Genomic DNA, 20,206 nt, shown 5'->3' with positions numbered 1-20,206 from the left:
TTTTTTTGGATGTGCCATCCATAATTAAACTTCATTTATTCAAGACAGCAGTACTAAGACCACTGCAGAGTGATCAGTCAGAAGCATGGAATAATTCTGACCGCTATCCTGATAATAGCCATGTTTCAAACTCACAGAGATGAAAAATAGCAGGAGGAGGAAGAAAGCACCACATAGTAAAAGTCCCCCAAATGGTTCCTGGAATATCCTTCAGTGTATGTCAACGAAGACCAGTGAGCCAAATAAAAGGTCAAACTGCTGTCCCATCCAACTGCAAGATTCAAAAGGCTTGATTCTGTGCATTGAGTTCCACTAGGTATAAGAGAAACTGTTAGAAGCCAATTATATCTCCTTCATTCTGTGCCAGGCCAGCTCAAGTAGCAGTCAGTGAGTGCAGTTTAGTAGCTGCTCTAAGTATGCCACTGGCATGAAGTCCTAATCGACCTTACACTTGTTGAGAATCAGTAAAGCAGAGCATACCTTTCAGCATGCCCCCATACCACCATCTCTCTCCCCATGCTGAAGGAAGAGGGGGTTGAGGTCAGGGTTTATGCCTGCAGAGAGTTTCTCTTCACAAGGAGCATTCTCTGCTCTCTATTTACAGATAGCATCCAGCCCCTCTGCACTGATTGTCCTGGAGAATCTGGCTCAAAGTCAACAAGACACTGGTGAAGCTAGCAAAATCCACCACGTGCTCTGCACAATTTGGAAAGATCTATGTGAATGTCAAAATCTTCACAAAGATTGCTAACCCTTGCAAAAACAGCCCCGAGCTTTGACATGTCCTTGAAACCCTGTAGCATTGTTTTGTTTTCTTGGTAAAACACATGTACCTTTGACTTCCACGTTTTGCCTTCTTTCCCTGTTCAGATACTCCATTTTAGGCACACAAAAATGAATAGGTGTTTTACGGTAAGTGTATAGAAGAATGTGGCATAAAGCAGCACTTACTTCACTTTTATGGGTTGCCCATCTAAATGATTTTTTGTTTGGCATCTGTGCCCCAGTGAAACTATCTTGCCACATTTCCAGCAAGCACATTGACAACTATGCAGTTCTAACAAACAGGCACCAGTGTTGGTAGAATACACTCTACGAGCATCAAAAGGGTGTTTGTGGAAGGCAGGATTCCTAACTGGGAAAATCAAAATGGCTGCTTTTACTATACCACTGCACCACACAGACATAGTTAATTACAAGCCCCCACTACAGTAGCTCAGAACTTAGTTAATATATAATTAAAAATGAACTGATGGGATAATGTATTTAATTTTATACATAGTTTAAATCTGAGGTAGATTAATGCAAGTTTGGAATTGAATACAACATACAAAAACAAATGAATAAATAAGTTGGGTTTTACAGTATATATGCTAGGAGAAAATGCTCTCTGTATCTACCATAGCATCTCTTTAAAGAATTAACACAAGTGTATATAGTTATTGAAAACCAGTTGCTGATGTCTGGAACATTTTCAGTATGATATCTAATATAAACTGTCACAAATCAGCATCTTAACCAGAATGGGAAATGCACTTTAGTGTTCCGCTTTAGTTGATAGTCAGGTCAACAGCTGTTTCAGGGGACACCTTCTGTAACCTTGTCTTCACTGCTAAGGAAAGGTATGATTTTACCCCAAGGTAACTCACACTCATGCACTATCCCCAGGTAAAGACACAGTAATGACAAAGCACTTCAGTTTTACCTCGAAGTAAAGTCACCGAGATCAAACTCAGTTTTACTTTCAGTAAAACTAAAGTGCCTCGTCATTACTACTGAGTATTTCCCCCAGGACAGTTCACATGTGTCAGTTTACCTGAGGTAAACATGAGGGCTGTCATGCAATTAAAAAGATTAATCACGATTAATCGCACTGTTAAACAATAATAGAATACCATTTATTTAAATATTTTTGGATGTTTTCTATATTTTAAAATATATTGATTTCAGTTACAACACGGAACACGAAGTGTATAGTGATCACTTTATATTTATTTTTTATTACAAATATTTGTGCTGTAAAAAAAAAACAATAGTATTTTTCAATTCACTTCATACCAGTACTATAGTGCTATCTCTTTATCATGAAAGTTGAACTTACAAATGTAGAATTGTGTACAAAAAATAACTGCATACAAAAACAAAACAATGTAAAACTTTAGAGCCTACAAGTCTACTCAGTCCTATTTGTTCAGCCAATCACTCAGACAAACAAGTTTGTTTACATTTTCAGGAGATAATGCTGCCCGCTTCTTGTTTACAATGTCACCTGAAAGTGAGAACAGACTTTTGCATGGCACTGTTGAAGCTGGCATCACAAGATATTTACGTGCCAGATATGCTAAAGATTCATATCTTAATCTTCGTCTTCAACCACCATTCCAGAGGACATGCGTCCATGTTGATAATGGGTTCTGCTCAATAACAATCCAAAGCAGTGCAGACCGATGCATGTTCACTTTAATCATCTTAGTCAGATGCCACCAGCAGAAGGTTGATTTTCGTTTTTGGTGGTTCGGGTTCTGTAGTTTCCACATCGGAGTGTTGCTCTTTTAAGACTTCTGAAAGCATGCTGCACACCTCATTCCTCTCAGATTTTGGAAGGCACTTCAGATTCTTGGGTTGAGTGCTGTAGCTATCTTTAGAAATCTAACATTGGTATCTTCTTCGCGTTTTTTTAAATCTGCAGTGAAAGTGTTCTTAAAATGAACAACATATGTTGGGTAATCATCCAAGACAGGTATAATATGAAATACATCATCGAATGTGGGTAAAACAGAGAAGAAGACAAACTATTCTCCCCCAAGGAGTTCTGTCAAAATTTAATTAACACATTTTTTTCTAATGAGCATCATCAGCATGGAAGCATGTCCTCTGGAATGGTGGCCGAAGCATGAAGGGCTTAGCATATCTGGCACGAAAAATACCTTACAATGCTGGCTACAAAAGTGACATGTGAATGGCTGTTCTCACTTTCAGGTGACATAGTAAATAAGAAGTGGGCAGCATTATCTTGTGTAAATATAAACAAACTTGTTTGTCTTAGTGATTGGCTGAACAATAAGTAGGACTGAGCGGACTAGTAGGCTCTAAAGCTTTACGCTGTTTTGGTTTTGAGTGAAGTTATGTAACAAAAAAAATCTACATTTGTAAATTGCACTTTCACGATAGAGAGATTGCATTATGGTACTTGTATGAGGTGAATTGAAAAATACGATTTCTTTTGTTTATCATTTTCACAGTGCAAATCTTTGCAATAAAAAGAATAATATGAAGTGAGCACTGTACTCTTTGTATTCTGTATTGTAATTTAAATCAGTATATTTGAAAATGTAGAAAAACATCCAAAATATTTAATAAGTTTCAATTGGTATTTTACTGTTTAACAGTTTGATTAAAACTGCGATTAATCATGATTCATTTTTTGAGTTAATCGCGTGAGTTAACTGTGACTAAATGACAGCCCTAGTAAACATGCAACTTTCTTTTAGCAGTGAAGACAAAGCATAAGATATCAGAGATGAAAAAAAGCAGCTAAGCAGTTTCACCTGACTGATAGTTGGGCACAAAGTAATTACTGGTGTGCACACAGCACTTCACACACAGATATATTTAAGAAGAGAGACGTAGATTACATCAAATTCATTATGTGCACACAGGCCCCCAGAAAAAGAAATTTACTCTTACGAAGTAGATTCATTTGATTCAAATATTCAGATTTGATAGTGAGCTTACATGAAGCACACATATTATCATTTTCATGCCCTCAATTCCCACTCTTTGCTTTTAGAGCAGTACAGGATTTAGTGCTCTTCTTCCCATCTGAATGATTTGATGTATTTATAATGCTGGAGCTACTCCTCTGTGGCAAAGATGATCAATTGTGGACGTTGCCACCTTCTTGGGGGCAAAGGGGGGAGGGGCAGGAACACCTTAAGGGGGTGCGCAACCTCCCTCCCTTTCTTTATGGAATGTGGAAAATTATCCCAATACTCATGGGAAGGGATCCCAAAACTTTTTGTTGTCACATGGAGTTGCAGGGCAGAGGGCCAATAAAAGACCTATGAACAACTTAAATCTCAATTAATAGGGTCAAAATAGATTTTCAGCAGGATTTAATTGAGTTAATTAATCCCAAGGTAACTGCACCTCTGATCCCTTCGTGGTCTCTTTGAGGGAACTCTGTGATGCTCTCCCGCTAGACCTAGGCTACAGACTTTTGCAATTCATCTTGATTATTTTAGCAGGTCTGCCTTTAGTCCTGTTCTCTCATGGGCAATGACAGGATTAACTAGTGACCAACTGTCTCCCATACAGTAGAGTACTATTTATTCAGAACAAAAGCAGACTCTGAAATCTTATTTTAAAGGCAATAAACGGCTTATATTCCGGTTCTAGCGAACGGGAGCGGCTAACAGGGGCGTTTTGCGAGGGAGTTCTCCAGGGGGAGTGTGAGCAGGGGCTAAAACTCAACATTCTTTACACTTAAAAGCCCCTTGATACAAACAAAACAACAACGAAGGAACCAGCTGCAGGAGGAAAAAGAGAATGCAGGCAGAAGGCCCGCAACAGAGTGGTTGCTACCCAGTTTATTGCACCCAATGCAGCATGTATGATTGCTTGCCCTATGGGCAGGTGGCGTATATGTGCATTCGGTGCAAGGAGCTCCTGGCCCTCAGAGACCGTGTACGGGCTTTGGAGACCAGAGTGGCTGAACTGGAGGAGCTGAGGGAGACGGAGAGGTACACAGATGAGACTTTCCGGGACACAGTAGAACGGTCCCACCCCCATGGCAAGAACCGCATGGTGACTTGCCTGCCTGGTGCGAAGGTTGCGGATTTCTCGACACATCTAGATAGACTTATGTGTAGTGCTGGGGAGGAGCCGGTAGTAGTGGTACATGTAGGTACCAATGACATAGGCAAGGATATAAGAGAGGTCCTGGAGGCCAAATTTAGGATGCTAGGTAAGAGATTGAAGTTCACGACCTCCATGATAGCATTCTCTGAGATACTCCAAGTTCCACGCGCAGAGACAGTTAGACAGGCAGAACTCCAGAGTCTTAATGTGTGGATGAGATGATGGTGTAGGGAGGAGAGGTTTAGATTTATTAGGAACTGGGAAAACTTTTGGGAAAGGGGGAGCCTATGCAGGAAGGATGGGCTCCACCTAAACCAAAATGGAACCAGATTGCTGGCACTCAACATTAAAAAGGTTGTAGAGCAGTTTTTAAACTAAGGGCTGGGGGAAAGCCGAAAGGTCGGAAGAGCAAATGGTTTGGACATCCCTTAGGAGAGGATCTATTAATAGAGAATCTCTATGTCCTAGTGAGGACAAGAGGATGGAAAATGATAAAATACAGGCAGGGTCTGATCAGAAACGGTCAAATAAAAAAAGAGTCCCATTCAATTACATCGTGTAATGCAACACAACTAAAAGGAGATAAGTTTTTAAAGTGCTTATATACCAATGCTAGAAGTCTAAGTAATAAAATGGGTGAACTAGAGTGCCTCGTATTAAATGAGGATATTGAAATAACAGGCATCACAGAAACTTGGTGGAATGAGGATAATCCATGAGATACAGTAATACCAGGGTACAAAATATATAGGAAGGACAGAACAGGTTGTGCTGGTGGGGGAGTGGCATTATATGCAAAAGAAAGCATAGAATCAAATGAAGTAAAAATCTTAAATGAATCAAACTGTACCATAGAATCTCTATGGATAGAAATTCCATGCTCTAATAAAAAGAATATAGAGGCAGGGATATATTACCGACCACCTGACCAGGATAGTGATATTGACTGTGAAATGCTTAGGCAGATTAGAGAGACTAGTAAAATAAAAAACTCAATAATAATAATGGGGGTTTCAATTATCCCCATATTGACTGGCTACATGTCACCTCAGGACGGGATGCAGAGATAAAGTTTCTAGACACCTTAAATGACTGCTTCTTGGAGCAGCTGGTCCTGGAACCCACCAGAGGAGAGGCAATTCTTGATTTAGTCCTAAGTGGAACACAGGATCTGGTCCAAGAAGTGAATATACCTGGACCGCTTGGTAATAGTGACCATAATATAATTAAATTTAATATCCCTGTGGCAGGAAAAACACCACAGTAGCCCAACATTGTAGCATTTAATTCAGAAAGGGGAACTACACAAAAATGAGGAGGTTAGTTAAACAGAAATTAAAGGGTAGGGAGCCAAAAGTGAAATCTCTGCAAGCTGCATTGAAACTTTTTAAAGACACCATAATAGAGGCTCAACTTCAATGTATACCCCTGTCAAGATTCCTTCCCCCTCTGAACTCTAGGGTACAGATGTGGGGACCTGCATGAAAGACCCCCCAAGCTTATTCTTACCTGCTTAGGTTAAAAACTTCCCCAAGGTACAAACTTTGCCTTGTCCTTGAACCCTATGCTGCCACCACCAAGCATGTTAAACAAAAAACAGGGAAAGAGACCACTTGGAGACATCTTCCTGCAAAATATCCCCCCAAACCCTACACCCTCCTTTCCTGGGAAAGGCTTGATAAAAATCCTCACCAATTTGCATAGGTGAACACAGACTCAAACCCTTGGATCTTAAGAACAATGAAAAATCAATCAGGATCTTAAAAGAAGAATTTTAACTAAAGAAAAGGTAAAAGAATCACCTCTGTAAAATCAGAATGGTAAATACCTTACAGGGTAATCAGATTCAAAACATAGAGTACCCCTCTAGGCAAAAGCTTAAGTTACAAAAAGACACAAAAACAGGAATATACATTCCATTCATCACATCTTATTTTACCAGCCATTAAATAAAAGAAAATCTAACGCATTTCTAGCTAGATTACTTACTAACTAACAGTTGTAAGGCTGCATTCCTGCTCTGTTCCCGGCAAAAGCATCACACAGACAGACAGACCCTTTGTTTCCCCCACTCCAACTTTGAAAGTATCTTGTCTCCTCATTGGTCATTTTGGTCAGGTGCCAACAGGGTTATCTTAGCGTCTTAACCCTTTACAGGTGAAAGGATTTTGCCTCTGGCAGGAGGGATTTTATAGCACTGTATACAGAAAGGTGGTTACCCTTCCCTTTATATTTATGACAAGCCCAAATTAAAATACGTAGTAAGAGAACCAAAAAGAGCCACCGTGGCTAAACAACAAAGTAAAAGAAGCAGTGAGAGGCAAAAAGGCATCCTTCAAAAAGTAGAAGTTAAATCCTAGTGAGGAAAATTGAAAGGAGCATAAACACTGGCAAATGAAGTGTAAAAATACAATTAGGAAGGCCAAAAAAGAATTTGAGGCACAGCTAGCCAAAGATTCAAAAAGTAACAGCAAAATTTTTTAAGTACATCAGAAGCAGGAAGCCTGCTAAACAACCAGTGGGGCCATTGGACAATAGAGGTGCTAAAAGACCACTCAAGGATGATAAGGCCATTGAGGAGAAACTAAATGAATTCTTTGCCTCTGTCTTCACGGCTGAGGATGTGAGGGAGATTCCCAAACATGAGCCATTCTTTTTAGGTGACAGATCTGAGGAACTGTCCCAGATTGAGGTAACATTAGAGGAGGTTTTGGAACAGACTGATAAATTAAACAGCAATAAGTCACCAGGACCAGATGGTATTTACCCAAGAGTTCTGAAGGAACTCAAATGTGAAACTGCAAAACTTCTAACTGTAGTCTGTAACCTATCATTTAAATCGGCTTCTGTACCAGATGATTGGAGGATAGCTAATGTGACGCCAATTTTTAAAAAGGGCTCCAGAGGTGATCCCAGCAATTACAGGCCTGTAAGCCTGACTTCAGTACCGGACAAACTGGTTGAAACTATAATAAAGAATATTGTCAGACATATAGATTAACATAATTTGTTGAGGAAGAGTCAACATGGTTTTAGTAAAGGGAAATCATGTCTCACCAATCTATTAGAATTCTTTGAGGGGGTCAACAAGCATGTGGACCAAGGGGATCCAGTGTATATAGTGTACTTAGATTTTCAAAAAGCCTTTGACAAGGTCCCTCACCAAAGACTCTTATGCAAAGTAAGCTGCCATGGGATAAGAGAGAAGGTGCTCTCATGGACTGGTAACTGGTTAAAAGATAGGAAACAAAGGGTAGATATAAATGATCATTTCTCAGAATGGGGAAAAGGAAATAGTAGTATGCCCCAGGGGTCTGTTCTGGGTCCAATCCTATTCAACATATTCATAAATGATCTGGAAAAAGGGGTAAACAGTGAGGTGGCAAAATTTGCAAATGATACAAAATTACTAAAGATAGTTAAGATCCAGGCAGACTACGAAGAGATACAAAAGGATCTCTCAAAACTGGGTGACTGGGCAACAAAATGGTACATGAAATTTAATGTTGATAATGCAAAGTAATGCACATTGGAAAGCTTAATCCTACCTATGCATATAAAATGATGGGGCGTAAATTAGCTGCTACCTCTTAAGAAAGGGATCTTGGAGTCATTGTGGATAGTTCTCTGAAAACATCCCCAATGTGCAGCGGCATTCAAAAAAGGGAACAGAATGCTGGGAATAATTAAGAAAGAGATAGATAATAGGACAGAAAATATCTTTTTACCCTCTATATAAATCCATGGTACGCCCACATCTTGAATACTGTGTGCAGATGTGGTCACCCCATCTCAAAAAAGATATACTGGAATTGGAAAAGGCTCAGAAAAGGGCAACAAAACTTATTGGGGTATGGAACGGCTTCCATATGAGGAGAGATTAATAAGACTGGGACTTTTCAGCTTGGAAAAGAGACGGCTACGGGGAGATATGATTGAGGTCTATAAAATCATGACTGGTTTAGAGAAAGGAAGTGTTATTTACTACTTCTCATAACACAAGAACTAGGGGTCACCAAATGAAATTAATAGGCAGCAGGTTTAAAACAAATAAAAGGAAGTATTTCTTCACACAACGCACAGTCAACCTATGGAACCCCTTGCCAGAGGATGTTGCGAAGGCCAAGACCATAAGAGGGTTCAAAAAAGAACTAGATAAATTCATGGAGGATAGGTCGATCAATGGCTATTAGCCAGGATGGGCAGGGATGGTGTCCCTACCTTCTGTTTGCCAGAAGCTGGGAATGAGCAACAGTGGATGGATCACTTGATGATTACCTGTTCTGTTCATTCCCTCTGGGGCACCTGACACCGGACACTGTCAGAAGACAGGATACTGGGCTAGATGGACCTTTGGTCTGACCCAGTAGGGCCATTCTTATGTTCTTATACGTACTTATGTTCTTACTTTACTAGGCAGTCACCCATCTTCCATACTGAGACCCTGATAGGATTAAAGTACTTCAGGTCCTTTCCACAGGGTCTGTCTCTCTTGGTAACAGTTTCACGTCAGTTCTTGAATTGCATGAGATTGTCCTTGTGAGATTTATGGCAATTTCCTGCAAAAACTTTGGCACATCTTACTGAATTAAGTATATATGCATTGTATTAAATGCAAACATTATGTATTATTTTGGACCTGAATGATCAAAGTACTATATGAAACAACGTGGCAGACAAGAATGAACTTTTGGCACAATGTGTGTTCAGAGGACTTCCTGGGAAATATCTAGATGGAAGATGTATGCAAACTGTTGTTCCCCCCCTTTACCCTTTGAAACTATACTCTGAGGAGGGGGTGATTGTCTGTTGATTACCTGTTCCCAAGGTCCCAAGATCAAAGGTTTAAACTGTATAAAGGAGTGGTTCACAGAGTCATAGGAGTGCTTGTTCTGAGCTAATAGGTGTTTTGAACTTGTAACCACAGAAAAACCCCTTTATAGGTGTCATAAATGTAAAGGGAAGGGTAAACACCTTTAAATCCCTCCTGGCCAGAGGAAAAACCCTTTCACCTGTAAAGGGTTAAGAAGCTAAGACAACCTCACTGGCACCTGACCAAAATGACCAATGAGGAGACAAGATACTTTCAAAGCTGGAGGAGGGGGAAACAAAGGGTTCTCTCTGTCTGTGTGTTGTTTTTGCCGGGAACAGAGCAGGAATGCAGGTCAGAACTCCTGTAAAAAGTCAGTAAGCAATCTAGTTAGATATGCGTTAGATTCTGTTTTGTTTAAATGGCTGATAAAATAAGTTGTGCTGTATGGAATGTATATACCTGTTCTTGTGTCTTTTTGTAACTTAAGATTTAGCCTAGAGGGATTCTCTATGTTTTGAATCCGATTACCCTGTAAGGTATTTACCATTCTGATTTTACAGAGGTGATTCTTTTACTCTTTCTTCAATTAAAATTCTTCTTTTAAGAACCTGATTGATTTTTCATTGTTCTTAAGATCCAAGGGTTTGGGTCTGTGTTCACCTATGCAAATTGGTGAGGATTTTTATCAAGCCTTCCCCAGGAAAGGGGGATGAAGGGCTTGGGGGGATTTTGAGGGGAAAGACGTTTCCAAGTGGGCTCTTCCCTGTTATATTTGTTAGACGCTTGGTGGTGGCAGGAAAAAAGTCCAGGGACAAAAGGTAAAATAATTTGTACCTTGGGGAAGTTTTAACCTAAGCTGGTAAAAATAACCTTAAGGGGTTTTTCATGCAGGTCCCCACATCTATACCCCAGAGTTCAGAGTGAGGAAGAAACCTTGACAGTAGGATTTGAAGGACTGACTCCTACCACCCTTGTTGGAATTGGGGGGTGATCTCTGGTAAGCTTATTAGCATACGTATACGTTCTTCTGTTGTTTTTAATATGTTTTCTCTGTAATGCTTTCACCTTAAAAATAAATGTGCTTGCTTAGAAAGGGCTGTGTGGTAACTGTGGGCAATTATGCTGTTTATAGCCTCTGAGGAGAAAGGAAAGCAGGCCTGCTTAGGCAGTCTATCTTGCTGGGGTGCTCATAGTGTAGGCCAGGAACTATGAAGCATGGAAAAACTCCAGCTAGGAGGGAATGAGATACAGATCTCTGCTCAAGAGAGGTAACAGCTGAGGAGCTGGTGGCCTAGAGTGGGTACCCCTGCTGGACCATGGAGGGGGAATACAGGTACAGTTGACCTGAATTGTGGTAGACCACCTGGATCAGGGCAATCATCATACTATTTCAGGTTCTTTGACTGCTAACCTCTTGAACCAGGTCAAACCAGTGTATGCTGTTTCCCCAGGGGCCAAAACTGCCATATACTTGTTATCCACATTAGGCATTTGCATTAATTCTTCCCCAGTATGACTTTAGTTCTTGTAAAAATATCTTTAAGCCCACCCACTGAGCCAAAAACACACTCCCTAACTAGCTCATGAAGATATACATAACATGTATAGTATAATAGTGATTCAGTAGTCTTTGAAGATTCCATGTGATCATAGTGTGACACCCTGGTACCCCCTTATTCACCATTGTCATATAATTAGGATATGTTTTGCACAAAGTATGTCTTGTGAGGTATCATTCTAAAAGTCTTGATCTGCTAGACATTAATATTGCATTGGATTGTATGTGGTATCATTGTTTGTGAATTTATGAAGTTTGGCTATGTATGTGTTACTGAAACATGTTGTGAGTTTAAAAACACCCACAAGCAGCCTTTCAGGTACAACAGTAAAAAGGCCAAATAATGTTAATGGCTTATTGAGGAAATGCACACAAGCACAAGTATTACCCCAGGAACTGTGTACAATAGAAACCTCTCAGAGATAGCACTACACAATGGGATCTGTGAAACCCAGGTCACAGCAAAAGAGCTTTCCAGCAAGTGAGAAGAAGATATAGAAGGGGGAACGGGCATCATGATGGTACCTCACTCTCCCTACAACAACACACCTGAAAACACCTGAGAAACAAAGACTGAACTGGGGGAAATGATGGTCCCAGGCTAAAGGGATTTTTAGCTGGTGTATGAAAAGCTGGGAAACCCAAGCTGAAAAGCAAAGGCAGCTTGTGCCTTAAGAATCTGCCAGCCTGTTTATCACTCAGGGAGAGAATTTGCTAATTCATATCCTACCTATCTAGTATGTTAAACTCAGCTTGTGGTTTTGTTTATTTACTAGGTAATCTGCTTTGATCTGTTTGCTATCACTTATATAGGGGGTCCCCAGTATACGTCGGGGTTATGTTCTTGAAAAGGGCGACAGATACCGAAACAACTGATACTGGGGAATTTTTCCCCATAAGAAATAATGGAATAACAGGGGGATGTGTTCACAGTGTCAACACATTCGCCTATGACAATGCTCTTTTTGCCTAAACAATGTACCTTTTTACAATGACAGGTTATATAGTACACATTTTACACATAAAACATTGAATAAAATAATGTAGAATCCTACTAACACTGTTCAAACACATAGAACATTTTAATACAGTAAATACAGTAAGATAAAACAGTGTCAATTACACTTAATTAGGTAAGGTGGCGCTGGGTATTCTTGGGCTGGCTATTCGGTTGCAGAAGTCCTAAAAAGGATTGTATCAACGTCTGCTCTCCTGCATGAACCTTTGAATGACAGCTCTCCCTGTAGCAAGCCACTGCATCATTGAAACCCTGGAGACTTTGGCAGAACATTCACAAAAAGGATTGCCGCTCTGTATGATTTCCGTCATCTCATCCAGCAAACCAAAGAAACAGGAGAGATTCTTTGCCGTCAGACTCCTGGCTTCCTGCCCTACGTCATCTTCATCGTCATCCTTCTTTTCTTAGGATATCCGTTGTTGGTCCAGCTCAATCAGTTCCTCATTTGTCAGTTCTTCAGCGTGAGACTCCAACAACTCCTCTACATCCTCCTCCTCCACCTCCTTGGAGCCAACATTCTTTGTCAACTTGATGATTTCTTGCTGGAGAGTAGGAATGGCATCAAATCCGACAAAGCTGTGAACAGCGTCTGGCCATGCACGGTGCCAAATGCTGTTCATACATTGCGAAGTGACCTCCTCCCCCAGTGCATCAAAGTTTTCCATGCCATTCAAGATGTTGTAGGAATTTCAAAACTCCTTTACACTGGGCTTTCCTTTACCTGCCGTCTCCTTAATCAGCATGGAGAACATCCTCCGTAGGTAATAAGCCTTGAACGTGGCCTTTACACTCTGGTCCATAGGTTGCAGCAACGATGTTGTGTTGGGTGGCAAAAATAGGACACTGACATTGCGGCAGAGGGCTTCGTAGTCCAGTTTGTGGGCACTTGCATTATCCAGCAGAAGGAGAATCTTAAAGGCCAAATTTTCCTTCTGACAGTAAGCCTTAAATTCAGGTACAGCATGGTCTACAAACCACTCATGGAAAATATTGTGTGTTATCCAGTCCTTTCTGTTTGACTTCCAAATTATGGGGAGATGAGACTTAACGTAGCCCCTCATTGCTCTTGGGTTTTCACTGTGGTAGGCAAGCAAGGGTTTCAACTTGTAATCACCTTCTGCATTTTTCCCAAGCAGGAGGGTTAAGCAGTCCTTTGAGGCTTTGAATCCGGGAGCAGTCTTCTCATCATGATAAATATAAGTCCTCGTTGGCATCTTCTTCCAGTAAAGGCCCATCTCATTGTTTTGGAGAATAACCACCTTCTGAAACAATTTTCTTTAGCTGCACAGGAAACATTTCAGCCACTTCTTCATCCACATTAGCCGCTTCTCCTGTGAGTTTTACATTATGTAGATTGGCATGCATTATGTAGATTGCACATAGCATCACATGGAATCTGTGGAACCACCCATGACTAGCATTGAAGGTCTCCTTTACTGCTATGGAGCTCTCCCCCTCTCCTTCCTTTAAATCATTATACAGGCTTCTGGCCTTTTCCTGAATCAAGCTTAAACTCACAGGCATTTTCTTTTGATGGAGGTCATCAATCCAATCAGCCAGCAAACATTCCATCTTCTCCATTGTACTGCTTCTCTGTTTTGTTATCTTCATCTATGACAATTTCATAGCACTTCTAGTGCTCTCATGAATTTGATCAGCACTCTTAAAAATCCTGTGTGTATCGTCATAGCAGGCAAACAGAGAATAAGAGGAATGTTGGCTGCATGCCCACTTCTTTCAGTACGCTTTATAACATCTAATTTCACTTCTAGTGTTACACTTTTACATAGCCTCTTAGACACAGGCCCACTCTCAAGACTTTGAACACGTTTTCCACTCATGATGGGTAGTACTGTATAGTACTGTACTCACAGCCTGCCCCGCCTCTTCTTGCCCAGTTCTGCCGCATCCCTCCCTGCTCCTTCGTCTCCCTTCCAGTGTCTCCTGCATGCCGCTGAACAGCTGATCGTGGCAGGCAGGAGGCGCTGGGCGGCGGGGGAGAGGAGTTGATCTCGGCAGACAAGAGGTGCTGGCTGCCGGTGGGTGCTAAGCACCCACAGAAAAGCAACAAAAAAAGTGAAGCAAGTAAATTACAAAAGACAGATACGCAGATCGGGACCAACATGAATCGGAACACATTCCCCTATTGATGAGCGAAGGATATGCGAAACGATGGATAAGGGGAAGATGCATAGCAGGGACCCCCTGTAATCACTTAAAATCTATATCCTTTTGTAGTTAATAAACTTATTTTATGTTTTAATCCAAATCAGTGTGTGTTTGACTCAGGTGTCTGGGGAAAATCTCAGCTTGGTTACCACAAGTGTGCATGGTCCTCTTCACATTGAGGGACAGGCGGATTGGGTATTAAACCCATATACTGGCCAGATTTGACCAGAGCAGGACAGTACTGCTCTGGGGTCCAAGGCCGGGAGGCTCGTGGTTAAAGAGCCTGCATGTAACTGCAGCTGGGTGTGTCCCTACCTGTGTGAATGCTGCTGAAAGTGCAAGCTGGGAGGGCTTTGCAATTTGTCACAGTAGCACAGTGTGAGGGGGAGCCCAGGCTGCTGGGTCAGACGGCTCAGTGGTATGCCAGTTCCAGGTGGCACCCTGGGGGAACCCATCACACATAGCATCTGTCACATCTCAATATAATAGTGTGTAATAGTGTGAATATTCCATGCTTCCAAAACATCACATCTGTCTCTCATAGGCCTCATGCTGGCTCTCTGCAAAAGGGTGAATTTTAATCTGTGCAGCTATTGTGAGTGTCAACAGGTTAGGGGCACGGTAGCCATCTCAATACAACAGAATAAATAATCTATTAGATCCTATGTGATTTAACAATAACTAACTGTATTGATGGTTAAAAAATGTTTAATATAAACTAATAGCAGAAAGCTAAAAATTGGATGAAATGCAACACAAAAACTGCCATACACTGAACTGGTGACACCACATACCCGCAAAGCTCATAGTCCAAAGGTGGGCAAACTACGGCCCACGGGCCACATCCAGCCCGTGGCAAAGTCCTGCCCGGCCCCTGAGCTCCCGACCGGGGCGGCTAGTCCCCGGTCCCTCCCCCGCTGTCTCCCCTCCCCCGCAGCCATGCTGCTGCACGGGCAGCGCTCTGGCCTGCCACTCCAGTCGGGCAGCGCAGCGGTGTGGCTGGCTCTGGCATGGTAAGGGGGCGGCGAGCGGGGGTTAGATAAGGGGAAGGGGGTCCCCAGGGGCAGTCAGGGGACAAGGAGCAGGGAGCAGTTGGATGGCGCAGAGGTTCGGGGGGGCAGTCAGGGGACGGGGAGCAGGGGGAGTTGGATATGGGGTGGGGTTCCCGAGGGGCAGTTAGGGGCAGGGGTGTGGATAGGGGTCGTGGCAGTGAGGAACAGGGAGCGAGGGGGATAAGGGGTGGGGTCCCAGGGGGTGGAGGTTCTGGGAGGAGGGTCAGAGGACGGGGAACAGGGTGGATTCGATAGGGCATGGAAGTCCCGAGGGGCCTGTCAGGGAGTGGGGGTGTGAATAGGGGTCGTAGTAGTCGGGGACAGGGAGTGGGGGGGGTTGGATGGGGAGACCTGGGGGGGGGCAATTAGAGGCGGGGAGTCCTGGGATGGGGCGGTCAGGGATCAAGGAGCAGGGGGGGTTGGATGGTTCGTGGGTTCTGAGGGGGGCGGAAAGTGGGAGGGGGCGGATAGGGGGCAGGGGCCAGGCTGTTTGGGGAGGCACAGCCTTCCCTATCCAGCCCTCCATACAGTTGCGCAACCCCGCTGTGGCCCTTGGGCCAAAAAGTTTGTCCACCCATGTCATAGACAAATGAAAGTGTGATTTTAGAAGCATTCTATATCTGTAGTAAGTTCATTCCAAAATAAGTTGTGCTATTCTGAATTTACGTTTAAATAGGTGAGAATCTAAAACAAAGATCCCATAAAAGATTAAAATTGAATCTAGGTCAGCAAAACAAGAGTAGTTAGGGAATTCACACTGGAAAAAAACTTGAGTCCAGGAGATGGTTTTCAAGGTTATTAACACTGCCTTACATTCAGCCATATGAAGAAGATTAAAAAAGAATGTATATATATTGCTAGGTTTAGACAACATGGTGATCTTTGTAATTCATCCTTAATTACATCTATTATTGTGTTAGTTTATGTATGTTAGCATATATCTTCCCCCATGTAGGGACATATCCCGTCACACATCAGGACGAGCCTAAGAATGGAATTTAAGACTCTGCTGGCAATTTAATTAGTTTTAATGCTGCAAGGATAAGTAGCCTGCCAGCATTAATGGCCAATACTTTGTTTACAAAACAGATCAAGAAGTGAGAGCCATCAAAACAAATGACCTCAACTGCTCAAGGTTAGGGAACTTAAAACATAAAGTTTGAAACAGGAGTCTGAAAAGAGAGCGATAATAGTTGGTATATTTCCTTTTGCATGTTGAGTTCCTTTCCAGGAAACTCCTGTATTATCAAACTCATTCCCACAAAACCATTAATGATATTGAAGATATTTTTAAGATGTAAGTATTTGTTGAAATAGTTTATTCAAATTTCTCTGTGGGGGTGTTCATACGCTGTTCATTTGATATTTGTGGTGTGTGATTAGTCACCAAAGTCGCATGATATTGTTTCTGCTCTTTGAATGGATGAGTTAAATTTAAATTATCATAATGAACAAATAGCCTCTGGTGTGATTTTTTTTAGATAAATTGTTCATGTGAATTTCAAGATTCATTTACACTTTCACCAGCACACTGTGGCCATATGAAAAAATGGCCACACAAACAGGGACCAAATACACTTCAATACATGAACCACGTCTGTATTATTCAAACACAAAACTATGATTACTCTGTGGTTAATATTCCATACAACTATATGAATAACCCAAAATTTGATTTGCTGGTCCTACCTCTCTCCTGTTACAGTGTTAAAAGAATTTTTTTTTTTTTTTAAAGCTCACTGTTGTCAAGGGAGCCAGAATTCCAGTAACAAATTGGTCCTTTTAACGTATTCAAAACAACTTAAAGTGAAACTCCAAAAGGACTCTAAATATGGCTTAAGGCGTGGACTTTTTATTTAGTTTCGACTTCTGGATATGCAACAACAACAAACAATAAACAATAAATATAGTTCTTTTATAATTTGATAAAAGTGACATTTCCCCAATTTAAAAAAGTTTATAAAAATACTTCAGGCTTAACAATACCATGTTCAGAAATTTAAAAACAAAAATCCCCAAAACCCACCCACATACAAATACCTGGAGTCTGATCCTTCTCCACTTAGAGAGACAAAGTGGATGAGGTAATATCTTTTATTGGCCCAACTTCTGTTGATGAGAGACACAATATTTCAAGCTTACACACAGCTCTTCTCCCATTAGTTGTTTGCATATTTTAATGATTTGCTCATGTGAGTAAAGGATGCAGGATTTGGCCTCTAACAAATATATTTCTTAAAATGGGATTTTATCTTGACAACACTGACACTTTAATTAGAGCAACACTAGGGGGCACTGCTGTAATAGTCTTTATATGATGTTTGTAAACATAAGTGCACTTCTTTCCACACATTTTAATTTCTTTTGGTTTTAACAAGATTGCAGAATTTGTTGGTTTGTTTTAATATTGAAATGGTAGAAATTAAACTTGGTTGCAATTAAATTGCTAACTTGAATTATAATTAGAAAATTTTATAATGTAAACGTTCCTATGTCAACAGCCAGCATGAATGTTCAGGATACCAATGGTTCTTCTTTGGGCCAGATTTTGCCACTTCTACTCCCCTGGAGTAGGACCACACTCTTGGAGTAGTCCCACTGATTTCAATATGACTCAGTATCAGTAAGCACAGCAGAACTAGCCCCCATATGATGTTATCTAACACTAGGAATCCAAATAGCCATTTTGTATTCTCAGTGCAGTGGGGAAGCAGTTTCTTCACTGGAAATAAACGCATTTCCTGGGAGGTTAAAATAGTACCTGAGTTGTCCCCATAATGTCTGAGCCTTGTGCACGTTGCAGGCATTCGCAAGTAGCAGCAGTGGATGAACTTGCAGTGGTTACACTCGCACTTCAGAGGATGTGAAATCCTAAGATGAGGAGTCAATAGAAATGGGGAAAAATATGATAAAAATGCAAAAAAAAATCCACCCCCATCAAAAAAAAGGAAAGTATAAATCCATGTGGTGTGCACATAAAACAAAAATAAAACCATGGTCCCAAGCAGCATTTAATTAAATTGATCACAGCAATGTAGCAGGAAAGCAAGCAAACACAGAGACTGCACATCAACAATCAGACCATGGAAAAAGCTTTAGATGTGTTTAACTTTGCCACTGTGTAGTTGTAACAGTTCTCATCACTTCTTCTGCTCTTTACATGGAAAACCATGAGCTAGTTCCGATTGGATTACAGACAGAATTTAGTGTCTGATTCCTCTGCTTGTGCATTTGCTAAATAGAGTATGTATTGTACATTGGATGCTTACATACAAGTATTGGATTAAAATAAGTATTGCTGTTTCTTAGACTAATCAACGTAGCATTATATTTCATAAATAGCCCCCAACAAACAGAAAATGCAATCCACTAACCTTTCCCTTACAAATCCCAAGAAATGTGAGGCGCATCTCACATAAAAAACAAATAGTGTTTTAATTAAGAAAAAATAATTAATGTAACTTTTCTGATTCTACCAGACAATATATCCTAGGTACAAATCAATAAAATGAGCAATGAGATCACAGTCAATTATGTGGTGAAAGAGAAAAAATATCCATTTCCATTCCCCAGAAAATTAAATACTGGGCTAGATTGTGACTTGGGTTATATGTTCTTGCAGAGATCCCTCTGAAACCTCTACATGGGCTACCCAGACCTTGAGTGTATCCTCTACTCCCCACACTGAGCCAAAGGGCAGGGAATGGACAGTCTTGACTCTAAAAAAAGGAGTACTTGTGGCACTTGTGGATGCACCGGATGAAGTGAGCTGTAGCTCACGAAAGCTTATGCTCAAATAAATTGGTTAGTCTCTAAGGTGCCACAAGTACTCCTTTTCTTTTTGCGAATACAGACTAACACGGCTGTTACTCTGAAATGTGGCACCTTAGAGACTAACCAATTTATTTGAGCATAAGCTTTCGTGAGCTACAGCTCACTTCATCGGATGCTTATACTCAAATACATTAGTTAGTCTCTATGGTGCCACAAGTACTCCTTTTCTTTTTGTGGATACAGACTAACACGGCTGCTATTCTGAAACCAATCTTGACCATGCCACCTAGTGGAATCTACAGCTCTGAGTTAGGCACCCAGGCTCCCTACACAATGCATGGAGAGAGATAGGTGCCTAAGTACAGGATTCACAGAAGTCAGCATGCTGAGCAGGGAGCTGCCTAAGGCAGCTAATAGAAAATGCTAAGAAGAGGGGTGTTGCCTGATCCCTGCCTAACTCAAAGGGAGTTAGGCATTTAATGGGAGGAGTCTCCTTCTGCTCAAGATTCTCAGCCTTGAACTTCTTCCTGGACTTAGTGCTGACCTGGATTAGGCACCCTTTTCACTACATATACATATATACACACACAGTTTCAAATCATTCATTGGGGCATAACGGGAGTGAGAATTGACTCTAGAACCTGGTGATTAGGGCACACAGCTGGGAGGGGGTGTCCTGGGTTCTGGTCCCTGCTCCAATTAATATTTAATTATCTTGTAAAAAGTGGAACAGCTTTGACAAGAGAGATGGAGAGCACCCCAGAATGACCCCGTGGCTAGGGTATGTTACTAGGAGATCTGGGTTCAAATCCCTGCTCTGAATCAGGGGATCAGCATGGGGATTTGAACCCAGGAGAGCCACATCCTGATGAGTGCTCTAGTTATTGAGTAAAGGGGGTGAGGAGCATCACCATGTCTTCCTTCAGCAGTGTTTTATGTGGCACTTGATCTGATAGGCAGCC

The 20,206-nt window shown here is 41.4% G+C and overlaps 1 protein-coding gene across 4 annotated transcripts in view; it reads right to left on the bottom strand.

The window, feature by feature from the left end:
- Positions 1-20,206, bottom strand: part of DLGAP2 (DLG associated protein 2) — a 701,029-nt gene that overhangs the window by 623,850 nt on the left and 56,973 nt on the right. The window contains exon 2 of one of the 4 annotated variants that reach the window (XM_048845341.2): positions 18,232-18,341. The exons of the other annotated variants lie outside the window; for them this stretch is intronic. Within the exon in view, the coding sequence (XP_048701298.1) occupies positions 18,232-18,246 (15 nt within the window). The 5' untranslated portion in view covers positions 18,247-18,341. The remainder of the gene's footprint in view (positions 1-18,231; positions 18,342-20,206) is intronic. 4 annotated transcript variants of the gene reach the window in all.

The sequence above is a fragment of the Caretta caretta genome, chromosome 3 (assembly GCF_965140235.1).
Source record: "Caretta caretta isolate rCarCar2 chromosome 3, rCarCar1.hap1, whole genome shotgun sequence".
Taxonomy (NCBI): domain Eukaryota; kingdom Metazoa; phylum Chordata; order Testudines; family Cheloniidae; genus Caretta; species Caretta caretta.
Note: the sequence above shows the minus strand (reverse complement) of the source record. Positions and strands in the feature narration are given on the sequence as shown.